The sequence below is a fragment of the Poecilia reticulata genome, linkage group LG6, assembly GCF_000633615.1.
Source record: "Poecilia reticulata strain Guanapo linkage group LG6, Guppy_female_1.0+MT, whole genome shotgun sequence".
NCBI classification, from domain to species: domain Eukaryota; kingdom Metazoa; phylum Chordata; class Actinopteri; order Cyprinodontiformes; family Poeciliidae; genus Poecilia; species Poecilia reticulata.
Window position 1 is genome coordinate 19534895 of NC_024336.1, and position 14424 is coordinate 19549318.

A 14424-nucleotide genomic window follows, 5' to 3' on the forward strand; every position below is an offset into this window, starting at 1 on the left:
ATCCATTTTCTTACACCCTTGTCCCTTAAGCTGGAGATAGGCACCAGCACCTCCCGACAAAGACTCATGCAGGTAAAAAAAGGAGATATATCTCCTGTACCATTCATGAGAGAGGTGACAAATGGATATGATATATTAGGCGATATCGAGTTTATTTAGGGAGACCATTCCCACATCCCACTGCCACTCTTACATAATGCTTGTTTTCATCCTGTGTCAACCACATGGCTCCATCTCCATCTCCTCTTCCCTTCCTCTCAAACCATCACTATCAGCTTTTTCCTTTCATGTATATTTCAATATTTACATCTCTCAAATTGCTCTCCCCCTTCATCTTCCTGATGAGATTACACCCTTGGTCCAACTAGATCGATTTTCTGCCAACATGCCCGTCTTGCCTGTTGTACTAGTCGGCTCGTTGTGGCTGTCCGCCTCTGTCTGTCCACCTGCCTCTCTTCATCTCACTTTCTGTCCGTCTTCCGTCTTCATCCGCCTGCTTTTGCTATTTTTATCCAGTTGTTTGTGAGCCTTCGYGGGGAGTGACTCAGTATCTCTAAGCTCCACGGCACTTTCATCTACCCCCTGCTACACACAGACACATTCCTCAGCTCTCATCTTCTCCATCTGAAAACCTAGACTGCGGTTTGATAATCAAAATTAATCTGTCGAGGGCGAAAAACACCGACCAGGAAATAGTAACAGTTCAGATCTTGAAGCGCCTGGATGCAGTAGCAATGTTGTTGAGCAAAATCTGCCCCCTACGTGATTCGGGTTTGTTAAACAGCATGAAATTAGCATGCAGCGATGCTTAATGTGTTGCATCATTGAACAATGTTGTTAGCCATAATTACTTACCAAACTGGGCAGTTTTACAGCTGTCAGCTGTTGGCAGGGAGCAAAGGAGGTCAGTTCTGGCTCCCTTTGTTAAATTTAGCAGTCCTCTTCAGAAATGCAAAACAAAGGTTAAGCAATCAGCTTTAACGTGGAGTTTAGAAATTAAAAATGTATTAACATTTTAGTGTTGCTGTCTAGTATTTTTAGTTTTCGCACTGGTGGTTTCTATTTAATTAGCAAGTGGTTTATTACGTAACRAAGAAGGGATATAAAGAAGGGAAACATGAAGTCATTTTTACTGATCTTTTAAATATTTATCTCCTATTTCATGCTATAAAAGCATGCAAAGCAGATTTTAATGTCACTAATGTCAATAAGTGACATTAAAAAAGCATCATTGACACCATGTGCATTATGTATGCATTGCCTTTAAGTTTTGAGAATATCATTTCACATGAAAGGCAGACTTTATAAAYGCTGTCTGAAGGTATTTTGCTCTCTAAGTTTTGTGGTTGATAGACATGGACAGCTTGACAAATGCTAAAGTGTAAACAAGATAAAAAAAGGGATGAAATAGACAAATAAGACAAAAATATTGTGGAGGGTATGGAACTAAGATAAGAACTCATGTAGTTTATACATAAGCAAACTAACACAAAAAAAATAAATAAATAAATCCAAAATTCAAAAAACATAAACAGTAGAAATAGGAATAAAAAAAATCAACAAATTTTTGATCAAATCTAAAAAGGTCGAAAGCCTCAAGAGCTTAGCAGCATTAGATACAATAAAAAAAATGTTAAATAGGATCATACGTCAAGGTTGACTGATTCAGTTTTTGGTGAATCAGAACAGTTTTTTCTTCACTGTATTCCCTTTGAGCTGCCGGTTTAGAAAAAACACAAGGAGATTAACACAAACACAGACAAAAATAAAACATCTGAAAGAAACAGTCAATATTTAATTTTATGCTCATTACATTTTAGTTTAGACTTCAAATGCAAGATTCAACTGCACTTTTTTTGTGTTTTCTGATGAAATGCAAAACCCAAAGGTGGCTTTATGGATATCAAACTGAGCATAATTGAAAAAATGTTTAAAGAGTTGCTTGGAAAAAAAATGAGGCTGAAGCTTTTACTTGGACTCTGCATAAAGAGAGGTGCTGGGATACAGTTTCATTCAGAGAGGATGTCTGTTTTAGATAAAAAGATCAGCCAGGAGACGCCAGCTTACACTCAGGGAGAGAAAGAGGAGAGGAAAAGATGGTTGTGGAGAGAAAGAGAGAGAGAGAGAGAGAGAGAGAGAGAGAGAGAGGAAAAAATACATAACAACAACAACCTCAGCTACTCAGTGTGGTTGAAGGTTGAGGGTACATGAAGGTGGGTGGTGTTAAGTTGCAGAAATACATTCTTTGACTCACCAGTTTTTGTCTGTGTGTGTGTGTGCTTTTTTTTTTTTCAGGATATGGCCAAAAGTCTTAACTGTTAAAGAATCGAGCTGAAATTTGTTCTTAATGCAGAGCTAAACTGAAATGAAACCAAGAATGATCAATATTCATATGCGGACGCTTGTGCTTTCAAATCTAAATCCAATACATAATAGAGCTGTCCTTTTTTCACAGGACAGCTCTATGAGCCTATTTCAGATGTTAACACTAAAGCTGTCTTTGTTTTTTTGTTTTACTGCTTATATTCCTTGGATAAAATAACAACACAATATCTCCAAGACAAAACAAGCATCAGCATGTTTTTCTCTAAACCGTACGCAGGCACCCACATTTATGTAAACTTCTGGTAAAGATGTGCAAACAGCCTTAAAATAAAATAAAATTTTTAAAGCAGTTTGATAATCTCACTGTTTTCTCTCCAGCTTGGCTCACAGGTCGAGTGGGAATATTCTGCTTTTCCATTTATTGATCATCTATTTAATGCAGGATCCGCTTAAAGTGTCCATTACTTAAAAAGAAGTCTTAATTCCCTCTGATTAAAGGAGAATTAATACAGTAATAAACAGTTATATAATTATTTAAATAATTATTCACTGAATTAAAGATAAGACGCATTTATAACACTTAGTTGCTTCAAAAACATTTTTTCAAATACATTCTTCATGAATCTTTCCTTGTAATAATTTACAAAGTGTTTATTGCAATGTAGAACATGTGAGAAATAAATACCAGTTTAATAAACAACATAGATGACTCTGTGTTTAATGTAGATGGTTGCATAGATGCATTGTCGATTAGTGCTAAATTAGTCGGTTTTGCCCTCCATGTGTATTCTCGCAAATAAAAAATGTGCCAAAAATAATAATACCAAAGAAAATAACTTTTTGTTTGCATTTGTGATGGTAGGAAAGAGTAGACTTCTGTTTTTTTTTTGCTTCATTTATGGAAAATAACCCAGCACTGCCTTCAATGAATGGCAGTTCTATTTTGAGAAGTGGTTAAAGTTATGCTAGTGCTGCTCAATATATTGCACATCCTCAGTGTAGTACCACATGGTGCAATATTAATATTGCAATGGACAGCTAGGGTTGCAACATTTATTGGATGTTTTATTTCAGGTGTCAGGGGTTTGCACTTTGCAGGCCAATAACAAAGWAACACAGATGAATGGAGTCTTATTACGGCAGAAGCACAAACCTGAGTTCAAGATGCTGCAGCTCACAGTGGTGGATGCTTCAATGACAGCYGAGACAGTGAGAAGGAAAATGCACACTTATTGCATCTAATATAATCATTGATTTAGAAATGTCACGTTGCCCMAATGTATATACCTTAGTGAAACAGTAAGCTGTTAAAAATGCTTCAGCTCCTTTCATTTTCTAGGAATTTTTAGCTAAAAATGTGGCACTGTTGCATTTGTAAAAGCAATAATTTGTTAGCAAGTGAGTAGGTGACATAATGTGTTAAAAGTTAGCTTTTTCTAAAATCCTCAGTGTTAGTTTATGCTGCAAAGTGCAAACCTGAAAACATGTCTCCGTCACAGGTGGAGCGAGACGACTGCAGCCCCCACAACCTGACTCTGGGCTACTACGTGACCAGCGGGAAAACTGTCTATGTTTCCTCCATGGTTGTCGAAGCTCTGAACGTTTACGGCTTTGACAAACTGCTGTCTGACATTAGGCAGCACACCCCGCTGGTCAAGGCGGTTCTGGTTCCCGTGGCGACCTGGATCAGCGCTCCCCACATTCACCTGCAGCTCAAAACAGGTGAGAATAACTAAGATGAACATCGAAGTGCGTGACCCTAAAATCCAGCAAAACCAGCTTCTCGTTCCAGAAACTTGATTGTAAAAAGACAAAAACCTGCAGGAGGGGAGGATTAAATTGATTCCAGGAAGAACAGAACCGAGACAAAATTAGAAAGACTCTGATTAGCTCTCCTTTACTCCTCTTTGATACCTTAAATCCCATACAGACCCCCATGATTGCAGAACAAATTGGTCCAATCACTTAGTCAGCTCTTAAGCCTCACAACACATTTCAGCACACACACACGCACGCACCCCCCCCCCMCMCMCACACACACACACACGCACGCACACACAGTTTTGTGTGAGCAAGGTCAGACAATCAGCACAGTTAAGAGACTGTATATCAGAATATACATTTTGAGAATAGTATGGTATTTCTCAACATGGATCCACAATTTTAAATCAATGTTGCTTCAGTTTTGATTGAACTAATAAGAAAGAATAATTTTAATTTTAATCTGAGCTAAACTTGTTGCATTTCCATTTATTTTTGTCTTTGTAGCTTGTAATCCATGGGCCGTGTGTTGTGGCAATCAGCATTAATTGGTGCATATGGGTGCCTCCCTCACTRTAGAAACTCAGAAAATCTGATCACTGACAACAACATTTTCCTCTGAGATGTTCAGCTGCATTTTTACGGAGATTAAATTACACAGACGTGGAAAGGTTACCTCCTGCCTCACTGTTATGAACAACTTTGTGTTGGTCTATGATATAAAATCCCAATAAAATATGCCGATGTTCATGGTTGTGATCAAATGTGGACTAAAGTATAAAGTCTTTTTTAAAAAACTGTTTGGGGTATAAAGTGCCAAATAGCTGTGCAGGAAAATTGATTGTGGTCTATCCAAATGCAAGCAGTGAGCTAGAGGCAGTAGGATGATGTAAATAATAAACTTAATTTGAAAGAAAGCATGAATGTAAAGTTAAAATGGAGGAGAAAAAATAACATTAGACAGAAAGCATATGCATCTTCAGCAACAGAAAAAAATAAACAAACACTACCTGAGGTTAGGCCTAAAAATAAAAGCACTGTGGATAAGATACCCAATCCATCATGCTGTATCTGGAATCTGTATGTTTGGCTCTGTTGTTAGTATTAATGAAAGCAGYTCTCTGGAGGGACGTCTGTGCGACCGATAAACCTGAGTAGCAATGGAAACGAAGAGGATTATCGCCTCCATCTAAACCGAAGCCYGAGAAAACGAGCGGCGCACCGTCAGAAGCGGGGAGGCGCAGCTCCGCGTAAACAATATTGAGTCCATCAGCAGATTATGAACGTTACCCGTTGCCCTCTATTTTCTTGCTCCATTCCATCTTTATTATCCTTTGTTTTGAGAATTAACTCGAAACAGGACTGCGGTGCCRAAGGGGGAGCCGCGTTCTGACCTAAATTCAAACGGTGTGTTGCTGATGGGTGCAGTCTTCCTTCAAAGTCCCAACATCCTTCACTGGTCTCAGTCTGAATCGCTCTGCAGGCACAAACCCTGCTGACCCAGTTGGTAATTTCATGCAAATTGTACTGCGGCGGGTAAATTGGCAAACGTATCTACGGTTAATGAGCTGAACAACTGAGAGATTGATTCTTGCTTGTGCTTCAATTCCCTGCTTCATATGCAGCAGCATGCTAATACGCTGGGAGGTTTTGTTGCGGTATGCATCACACTTCCTGCAGTAAAATATGCCACTGGTCGGGACAAGACTTCGTCACCGCTGTTACAAATAAAGACTCAAGACTCAACTCAAGAACTACTTCACAATAATAGTGAAGTAGTTGTGATATGTTATTTCCTAACAGCACTTTGTGAGCTTAAATATTTTGTCAACTTCCAAAACTGACCGACTGGACAAATACATTATTTGTATTTAAATTGTTCATGAATATCCCTTAAAATACATAAAAAAACCTACCTAGTTCTTCATACAAAGGGTTCTTAGATATTCGGATTACGCCCACATTTGATGTGGTGTTGTCAAGGTTAAGACGCGCTTCCTTCATACATGGAATACCGTTTTAGAAGAAAACCAGAGTGAGATCCACCCCTAACCTAACGCAGCCTGTTATTCTCTTACTACTCAGATGGTGCATRAATAATCCCTGCTTTGCTCTTCCTTGCCTGGCTTGCAGTGTTAAGATTTGTTGGACCTGCAGACAACATCTACTCGTGCAGCTTCGTCCAGATGCTGGAGCAGCGGCTTGAGAATGCCTTTGAGGAGGCTCAGGATAAAGTGTTGGAGACCTACAACAGACTCACAGTGGAGGTACGGGACGAGTGCACCGAGACTATTTATAAGGCAGACAGCCAAATGCGTCCTGTCTGCATGCAGCATGCTAATCAGACTAGCATTTATAATACAGCTCCAGGTGGATTTCCACACCAGCTCAGTCGCTCGCATACTTATTCTTGTTTTTGCTTCAGCGGCGCTGGCCGCAAGCTTTTTTTTTACTGTGGCCAGATGGCTTMTTGAAGCAAAAGTTACCAAAAATAAGACAGCTATAGTAACACTCTGCACTTGACTGAAGGGGGGGAGGGAGGTAGCTTCTGAGAAATGTTGTTTATATTTTTGGAAACAGCAAACTGTAATAAATCTAGTTTTCATACATAAATCATACAAATTTCTCTGCCAAAGTCTTCRTCTGTTTGCAGAATATACACTGCACATGCAAACACCATCAAAACCATAAAGTAGGTCTCAACAAGCAAACGGAGATATAGGCTCCATTCATTATTTATCCCCTGAAATATTAACGCTCGCAGAGAAATGTGATGGGAATTCTCTGTATCTAGCATCGTCGTCCACTTCGCTGTTGTGATTCTGTTACAAGAATGTCAGAGAAACCACACAGGTCTTATTATGGAGAGAATAAAACCTTGTTCATTGAAGGCCTGCTGTGCATTCTTTATGCGCGTCTTTGACATTTGGCATGATAGCTCTAGATATTTTCGCATGAAGGTTTAAATTATAAATGTGGCCTTGTATTTTGGTCTTTGCTGGAAAAAAAATCTGAAACCTTTCTGAGTGTTCTTATGTGCAGCAGAGAGCAGCATATTTAATTCAAGCTGGTGTGTTTGTCCGCAGATCCAGAGTGTGTCTCAGGAGTCTGGCTCGCCCTCGGTTACGCTGGTGTATGTGGTGAAAAACCAGGATGCAGTTCTTAATGGGACAATATCCAGTGGGCTCCTCAACCAGCTGACTGCAGAGCTGGTGGGATACTTCCTGTTCTATCCTCCRCTGGTGATAGCTGAGCGTAAGTACAGCTTCATTTTTTTTAAATGGGGTAATTTAACCCTTTCATGCATGAATTATGATSCTTTGTGTCAGGATTTTTTCCCCATTTTTTTTTTGTTGATTTTCTAAAGGCATAAAAAAAGGTAAAAATTTTATTTTTTTATTTTTTTAGGTGATCAGTTGTAATTGTCTCCAAATACAAAGTTGTCATTGGAAAAAAATACATCAAKAGTATTGTTCTTTAGGGTTTATCTTTTTTGCCTGCTAGAGTCGTCTACAGTAGGAGGAGGGACCGGGTCGGTCCGCATGCTTTTTTGTCTGTCGGCCATATTGGATTTAACAAAAATAATTTCTTGCATTTTGCAGCTGATGGCCAGTAGTCGATAGTGTATTTTATGATGCATTAGTGTCCACTTCAGTGATCTGTGTGCATTTATAACATAAAAATCCACAAGAAGCACAAGAAAATGACTTTTAGACAGCTGTCCTCTGTAGTGACCACTATGCATGAAAGGGTTAATTTGGCTGTATATTTGCTTCACCGCATGAAACCGAATGAAACAACTGAAAATGAATCATTGAAAGCCAGAGAAGCTTCGGATTTTGTTGACGAATCTTGATTTTTAGTTTTTGTGCAGCTTTGTCCTGCTGACACCTACTTTGGCTATGATTGTTTTCTGCCGTGAGCAGTCAGTAACTGTTTATGAGCAAAGGGGACTATACGGAAAAAAGTATTTGCTCAAAAACAGAGTTTTATTATTAAAAAAAACAACAACACAAAAACAAGTTTACATATTAAATTGTATTTGACATTTTATAGCAGCAATAAACGCAGATATAGATTCTTAAACTGAGATTTACCCCAGACTACACTAATTTCTATATGCCCCCATTACAGGAAGAGATTAAAACCTCGAAAAGGGTAAAAAAGAGAGAAACTGTATTATGACATTAAAGTTTTCCCCTCTTTCACTGTTTTTGAGGGTCAGTTGAGCTGAAAACAAGCCAGTTCAAGTCAATGCATTCATGTCTTGTTTAAAYAACCAGTTTCTTTGAAGAGTTTCTTAAGTCTAGAGAAAAATCTCAGAGTAACAATTCTAAAGTTTTTGGACTAAATGTAATAAATTAAATTAAGGATGCATTTTTTCTCAAGGGACAGAATTGCTCCTAAATTTTTTATAACCGTCAGATAATAAATGTTTGATAAAAAGAGAGTGTCCTTGTTTTCTGTTTTTAAATTTATTTGAGCAACCACAGCATCTACAGGTCAAGCTCACCACCAAATTTCATTTAAAAATATTGAGTGTGCATCTGCTTGGCTGCTGAAGCCATTATTGCGTCCATTCATCTATTTAATTAAAATGTTTCTGAATCAAATTGAATTTGAATTAAATCTAGTCATTCATGTCTTTTCCAGACTGAAAAGACAGATTATGTTTTTGTCAGTTATTGAGTATCTTTAGATATTTAGATCCTACTTCCTGTTGATAAACTGGTTTTGTTTAACTGATTTCTTCAGTAACTATATTTTCATATGATCAAATTTTACTACAGTTATATCTGGATGTAAACATAGCCAATGTTGTCTAATCCACTTTATTCTTCCTGTCATCACATTCTGTAGTAATGCATCCTGCTAGAAAAGCAGGTAGTCTCTTTGTATTAATTCACAGATGTTTGTCTCTCCATGCAAAAGTTAAAACAAACATGTACAGCTGCAGAATCATTGCAAAAACATAAAAAAAAATATTTAGACTTCACATCATGTTGACTTGGCATTTTTGTTATTTTAGCATATTGTGGTAAACATAAACTATTCATTCAAGAAATAACATTCAAGGTTATTTTGATTGTCGTTGCATATTTGCATAATAAAAATATTAGTATGTCCTATCTTTATATTTTTATTAATAAAAAGAGAGTAAATGCTGAWGTACTTGCCAGATTTCAGGTATTTGTTAAGGAAAAATCATAAATAAATTGAACCCAATAACCAGTACACATCTCAGAAAATCTACAATGTAGCTTTCCTTGACTTGACTCAGTTGTACCCTCAGGCTGGAGAGTTTGAAAAAGTTTAAACACTGAGCCTACTTTCATACTTCATGGTGTTTTTTTCCTTAATTTCAGCAGCAGTAAGAATAAAGAGTGCRGTGAGCGTAGCTTGGAATCTAGAAAGGAGCTTTCGCCCCTGGAGTTTTATTTCAGTTTTGAAAGGCTTAGGAGGAGAACGAGGACCACTAGGAGACCAGGACATCGTTATTGAAACAAGAAGAATGTTCAGCAGGAAGCTGAACCAATAAATCTGCTTGGTTATGGATGTTAACAATAAAAAAAATAAATAAAATAAAAAATACAGTTGTTTGCTTATCTCCCAGAGAAACTAAACAAGAAAGAATTCAGTTTACATCCTAATATATTAATAGATTATATAACCTTTACTTTCCTTTGGTCCACTTGTACTGCTGCTAGAACTTCTAGCTAAGAAAGACTGAAATAATATTTGTTTGGTCCCCTCATGACCACTGAGTACTCAGGACCAAGTACTCAACTGAAAGGCAATGCAAAAACCATGAATTATCACATGTTTAACCTGTTCCCCAAACACAAAGATTACTTGAAATAAGGCATCTAAAATGTACTCCAAGCATCTTTGTCAAATTATAAAACAAATTTTACTCAAATGTATTAGCAGTCAGAGGYTTTAAATAAAACCTCAGCACTTTCCCTTGTTAATCCATGATTTCAGTCTGTTATGAAGCTGTTGTGGTATTCAAGCGTAAGTTGACGAGTAGCAACTAATTTTTTCAACAGKGCCTGATCTGTTCAGCAGCATCAGGCACCACAAGCGGCCAAACACATGGGACCAAGAGAGACCGCAGCATCAAAGTTAAAACTCTGTTTGATGTGTCAAATGAGTGTGTGATCTTCAACTCATTATAGATTTACTCCACTAAGGGGCAAAGGAAAAGATTGGTGCTTCTTTGAGGTTTGGAAAGCRCTGGGGGTTATGATATGCTTATTATCAGGACAAGATCATAATTTTAGTTGACAAAGAAGGAATGGAGGATGAGAGGAGTGATGGAAATGTAGTAATTTAGTCATTTTGTAATTTTTGTTTTTGCAAAATCGATGAGTGCTTCTTTTGTTTTTAATCCAAAAATTGAATAAGTTAGTCCTAYCCTTTTCATAAATGTTGCGTGTGTTTTATTTGATTCCAGCTACCCAAAGTGAATGGCCCCCACACTCCAGAGTTGGATCAAATGATCTTTGTTTATATTCCATCGCTCCTTCTGATGCCATCTGTGAGATTTTTTTTTTTTTWAAAGGGCAAACAGCTGCAGAGCTCCTATCATCCCAGGCCTGCCTTGGGCAATCTGTTGTCCGTGTTCCCCAGATGAGCTAATTTTAGCAGAGTGAGATTAGATTAGTATCTGTTGGTGTGTGCTCTCAACACCCAAAGGGCTCAAACATCACACTTTGCTTGGTCACATCCAAATCCACTTAGCGTCGCCACAGAACGCCTTCCTGTYCTCCGAAAAATCACTGAATGTTTCGAGTGGTGAAACAAAAAACAAGCAATGTATGGTAGCCTATTGGATGACTGACTAAAAAAATGATCACAGCAGTGATAGCAGCTAATATCCCAGGTGTGTTTTGGATGGTAGTTACTTTTAGAGCATAAATAGGTAAACATTTATGTGAAGGATGAGTCTGTTTGCATGTTGAGAGTATTTCTTCACACCACAAAGCTACTTCCTTCATTCTGTACCAGGTTCATTGTCCCAGAAWGAACTCTGGAAGTCAAGTGCAGTTACTCATTTGCCTGTACATTTTAATAAAATTTTAACTTTTGCACTGCATAATGAAGAAGACAAAACACTGCAGTTTGTTTTCCCTGTTCTGTCCTGTCAGGCATGCGTCATTGGTTAATTTTCCAAGGGGAGCTGCATTGCATAAAGTTAATTAGCTTTCAGCTGGACTGGCATGTCCGCTTGTAGGAAGTCTACATCTGTGTTTCTCTCTCTTTCATAAGAGTGCTTTCCTAAACAAGACAGGTTGATAGAAAGACAAATTACATCATAATGTTTTGTTTCTTCTGGTGTTCCAGTCCAGAATACATTTATATAAGGTTGGATTTTTTTTTTGTCTTCTACTATTTTGGGAGCATCCAAAGCTTCTGACATTGTTTAAAGCTTAAAGTTATTCCAGCATTCTCCTGTTGCTGTTCTCTGTGGTCTTTATGAAGCTCTTTGTTCCCTAATTTACGTCAACAAAACTCTGAGGTCTTCACAGAACCGCTGTATTCATACTGAGATCATGCTTCACACAGATAAACGGTGGCAGCTAATTTGCTAAATTCTGATTGGTTTTTCTGTAGTTCATTAAAGAGAATCAAATCAAATGTGACTGAGTGCATTTGCACACCATGCTATTGAGATACTTATTTGTGAAAAAATTGAACCAACCTCCCGTTCCTCCACACTTCTTTGTGTGGGTCGGTGTGTTGGCCTCGCTAAGTCTGATTGTTCCTTGTTTTTAAGATTAAATTCAGACCAAACACGTTGCCTAACAGAGTCCAGTTTTAAACAGACGTTTAGTGTTTGAAGGGAAGTAACTGGAACCTGTGATTTTCCTCATCTTTTTCTAAAGTCTTCATTAAAAAGAAATCTGATGCTCTTCGTGCCTTATCTCCCGTGTGTGTGTGTGTKTTTTTTTGTATTAAACCTGAGCAGAACATTTCCTATTACTCTACATTTTCCATCCTCTTTCTTTTTGCATATTGCAATTAAATTTCCAACAACCGCGCTGATRAAATTAATATGGCGGATTCATCTGGGCATTTTCACAGATTCTGCGAAGAACTCAGATGGAGAGCCCTGAACCTTCACACTCCAATGCTGTTGGAGCGTGAAGTGTTTTTATGAGCTTGTTTAAGTTAAGAGGAGAGAGCGGTGAATGTAAATGTGTTCTCATTTTTCTTACTTGTCTCTGGACGATAGTTTAGAGCAGAAAAAAACGCTGGCTAAAGATACTGTTTGCTTGCTGTAGTCCTGACTTGGTCTCATGGTAAGCTGGCGACCGATTGGGTGAGGTGGAAATAGGACGAAAGACGTTGCCAGATGAGATTGAAGTCGAAAGACAGAGGGTGTTATGGTTTTTGTGTGTGTATAGAGACATAAGGAGACAGCTGTCTGGGAATGGAGGAGCAGGTATTTCTTAAAACAGGCTGACAGAATAAAATGTGGAGCGTGTCGGTGTTCATTACAGTGCTGCTTCACACAACTTTACCAATGTTGCATTTTCTTTGCGTGACTTGAAAGGCCTTTCGCCCGTATGCTAATTATAACATATTTTTATTGCAGCTTTTAAAATCCAATTTGCATGGGAAATAGTGAGAAATAATGTATTCTGCAGGAATTGATTGCTTTTTTCTTTTTTTTTTTGCATAGTTGCTTTTCTTGCATTAAGCTGTAAATGATACCATCACTGGAAAACAAACAGTATATAAAAGTGCTTATGTTTTCAATTGACTGTCTCAGGTTATAATATCTTGAGACAAATTATCTTGTGCTGGACTCCAAATAAGGCAGGGGGTCTGTATTGCGAATATTCYGCACTACACAGCGACCAAATTCCTTTTCTTAATCCTGAGATGTTTTATTGAACATAATGAATGCTCTCACAGTCAGACATTTCTCCCTTTTCTCATTTGAGAATGAAGGATGCTTCCCCAGTGTCTGAGTAGTTGTACGGTGGTTCTTATCTGCAGAGTTATTTGGTGGCAATAAAGCGAGATAAATTGCACCGGCTCTTGTCTGAGCTGGCCATTTATTTTAGTGACAGCTTTGGATATTGAAGAACTGCAAGTGTTCATACATGCCAGTTCTTTTATTTACTGTTTTGATAGGGCAGATGGACTGACTGACTGACTGACTGACTGACTGACTGACTGACTGACTGACTGACTGACTGTTTTGCCAGTATTGTCCACATTTTCAGAAATAACTTCAATGATACCCTATTCTTTGTCCAGTGATATTTGTTCACTTGTTGGAGTTTTTACTGTGGTCTTATGAAAACATAAGGATTTTGGGACAAGAGATAAAGAGAGTGGTCTGAAAAATAATTTATATATATAAAATGTCTTGATGTGTTAGGGATCCTTTCTAAATGCTGACAGATTTCAGATAGTTCTTTGGCTTTCTAAGTCTTTTTGCATACAATTTTTGATGTATTAACTATTAATTCCCTTTAATATTTCATCTTCTAGCATCTGTAATATGTACTAATTAGTTTTGATGGGTTTTTTTATGTCTGTGTTACTTTGGTTGTTACCAACTTCTGGTGTAAATTTAATGTCAGTTCACAAAGCCCCAATGTTATTTAGTAAACATACAATGTCTATGAAGGCAAAGGCTGTTGTCATTTGAACAGAGGCTTCATATAATTCCAGTGTGTATATTTTATTGTGCTAAATAAAAAATGCCCATCGATACTTTAGCTTTTTTAATAAATGATGTACCTATATTAAATTTATTTCAAATTTGTGAAACTCTGTAAAAATATATATACTACTAAATTTAAACAGTGTCCATTACCGATAAATTATATGAAACTTGTAAGTTGTGAAATTTTTCCAGAACCTTAAAAACAAAATGTAAAAACTACTGATTGAAGTAAAGTTAGATTCCTGGGTGTTCAAAAGTAAATGCGACGTCTCTGTCTCTTTACCTGTCTCTCTGTCTGTCTCTCCAGCTCTTGAGTACCACAATCTCAACACATCCACAGCAACCAGGAGCTACTGGGTGATCACAGGTAATTTGCTCCTGAACAGATTCTGCAAAACCAATTGTTGCACTGATTAGATAACACCAAAATGCCTTTTTCGTACTGCTCTGTGTGTTTCTTTGCATGTTTAGCAATCCACCTCCATCCATCCATTCTTTTTCTTCTTACTCTCTCAGTTCTGAGTCACTTTAGCTGCGGAAAATCCCATTGATGTATAATTCACAGTTTCCTGACTGGGGCAGGGGGAGAGATCGCTTCATATCACATCAGGGACGGCTGTGAATGATGCTGCTGCGTGAGAGTGTGTGTG

General features: G+C 37.8%; 1 protein-coding gene across 2 annotated transcripts in view; it reads left to right on the forward strand.

Moving 5' to 3' along the window:
* kiaa1549la (KIAA1549-like a) overlaps positions 1–14424 on the forward strand; it is an 86013-nt gene that overhangs the window by 36058 nt on the left and 35531 nt on the right. For both annotated transcript variants that reach the window (XM_017305370.1, XM_017305371.1), the window contains exons 5-8: positions 3825–4047; positions 6220–6353; positions 7173–7341; positions 14082–14141. In XM_017305370.1, the coding sequence (XP_017160859.1) occupies positions 3825–4047; positions 6220–6353; positions 7173–7341; positions 14082–14141 (586 nt within the window). The remainder of the gene's footprint in view (positions 1–3824; positions 4048–6219; positions 6354–7172; positions 7342–14081; positions 14142–14424) is intronic.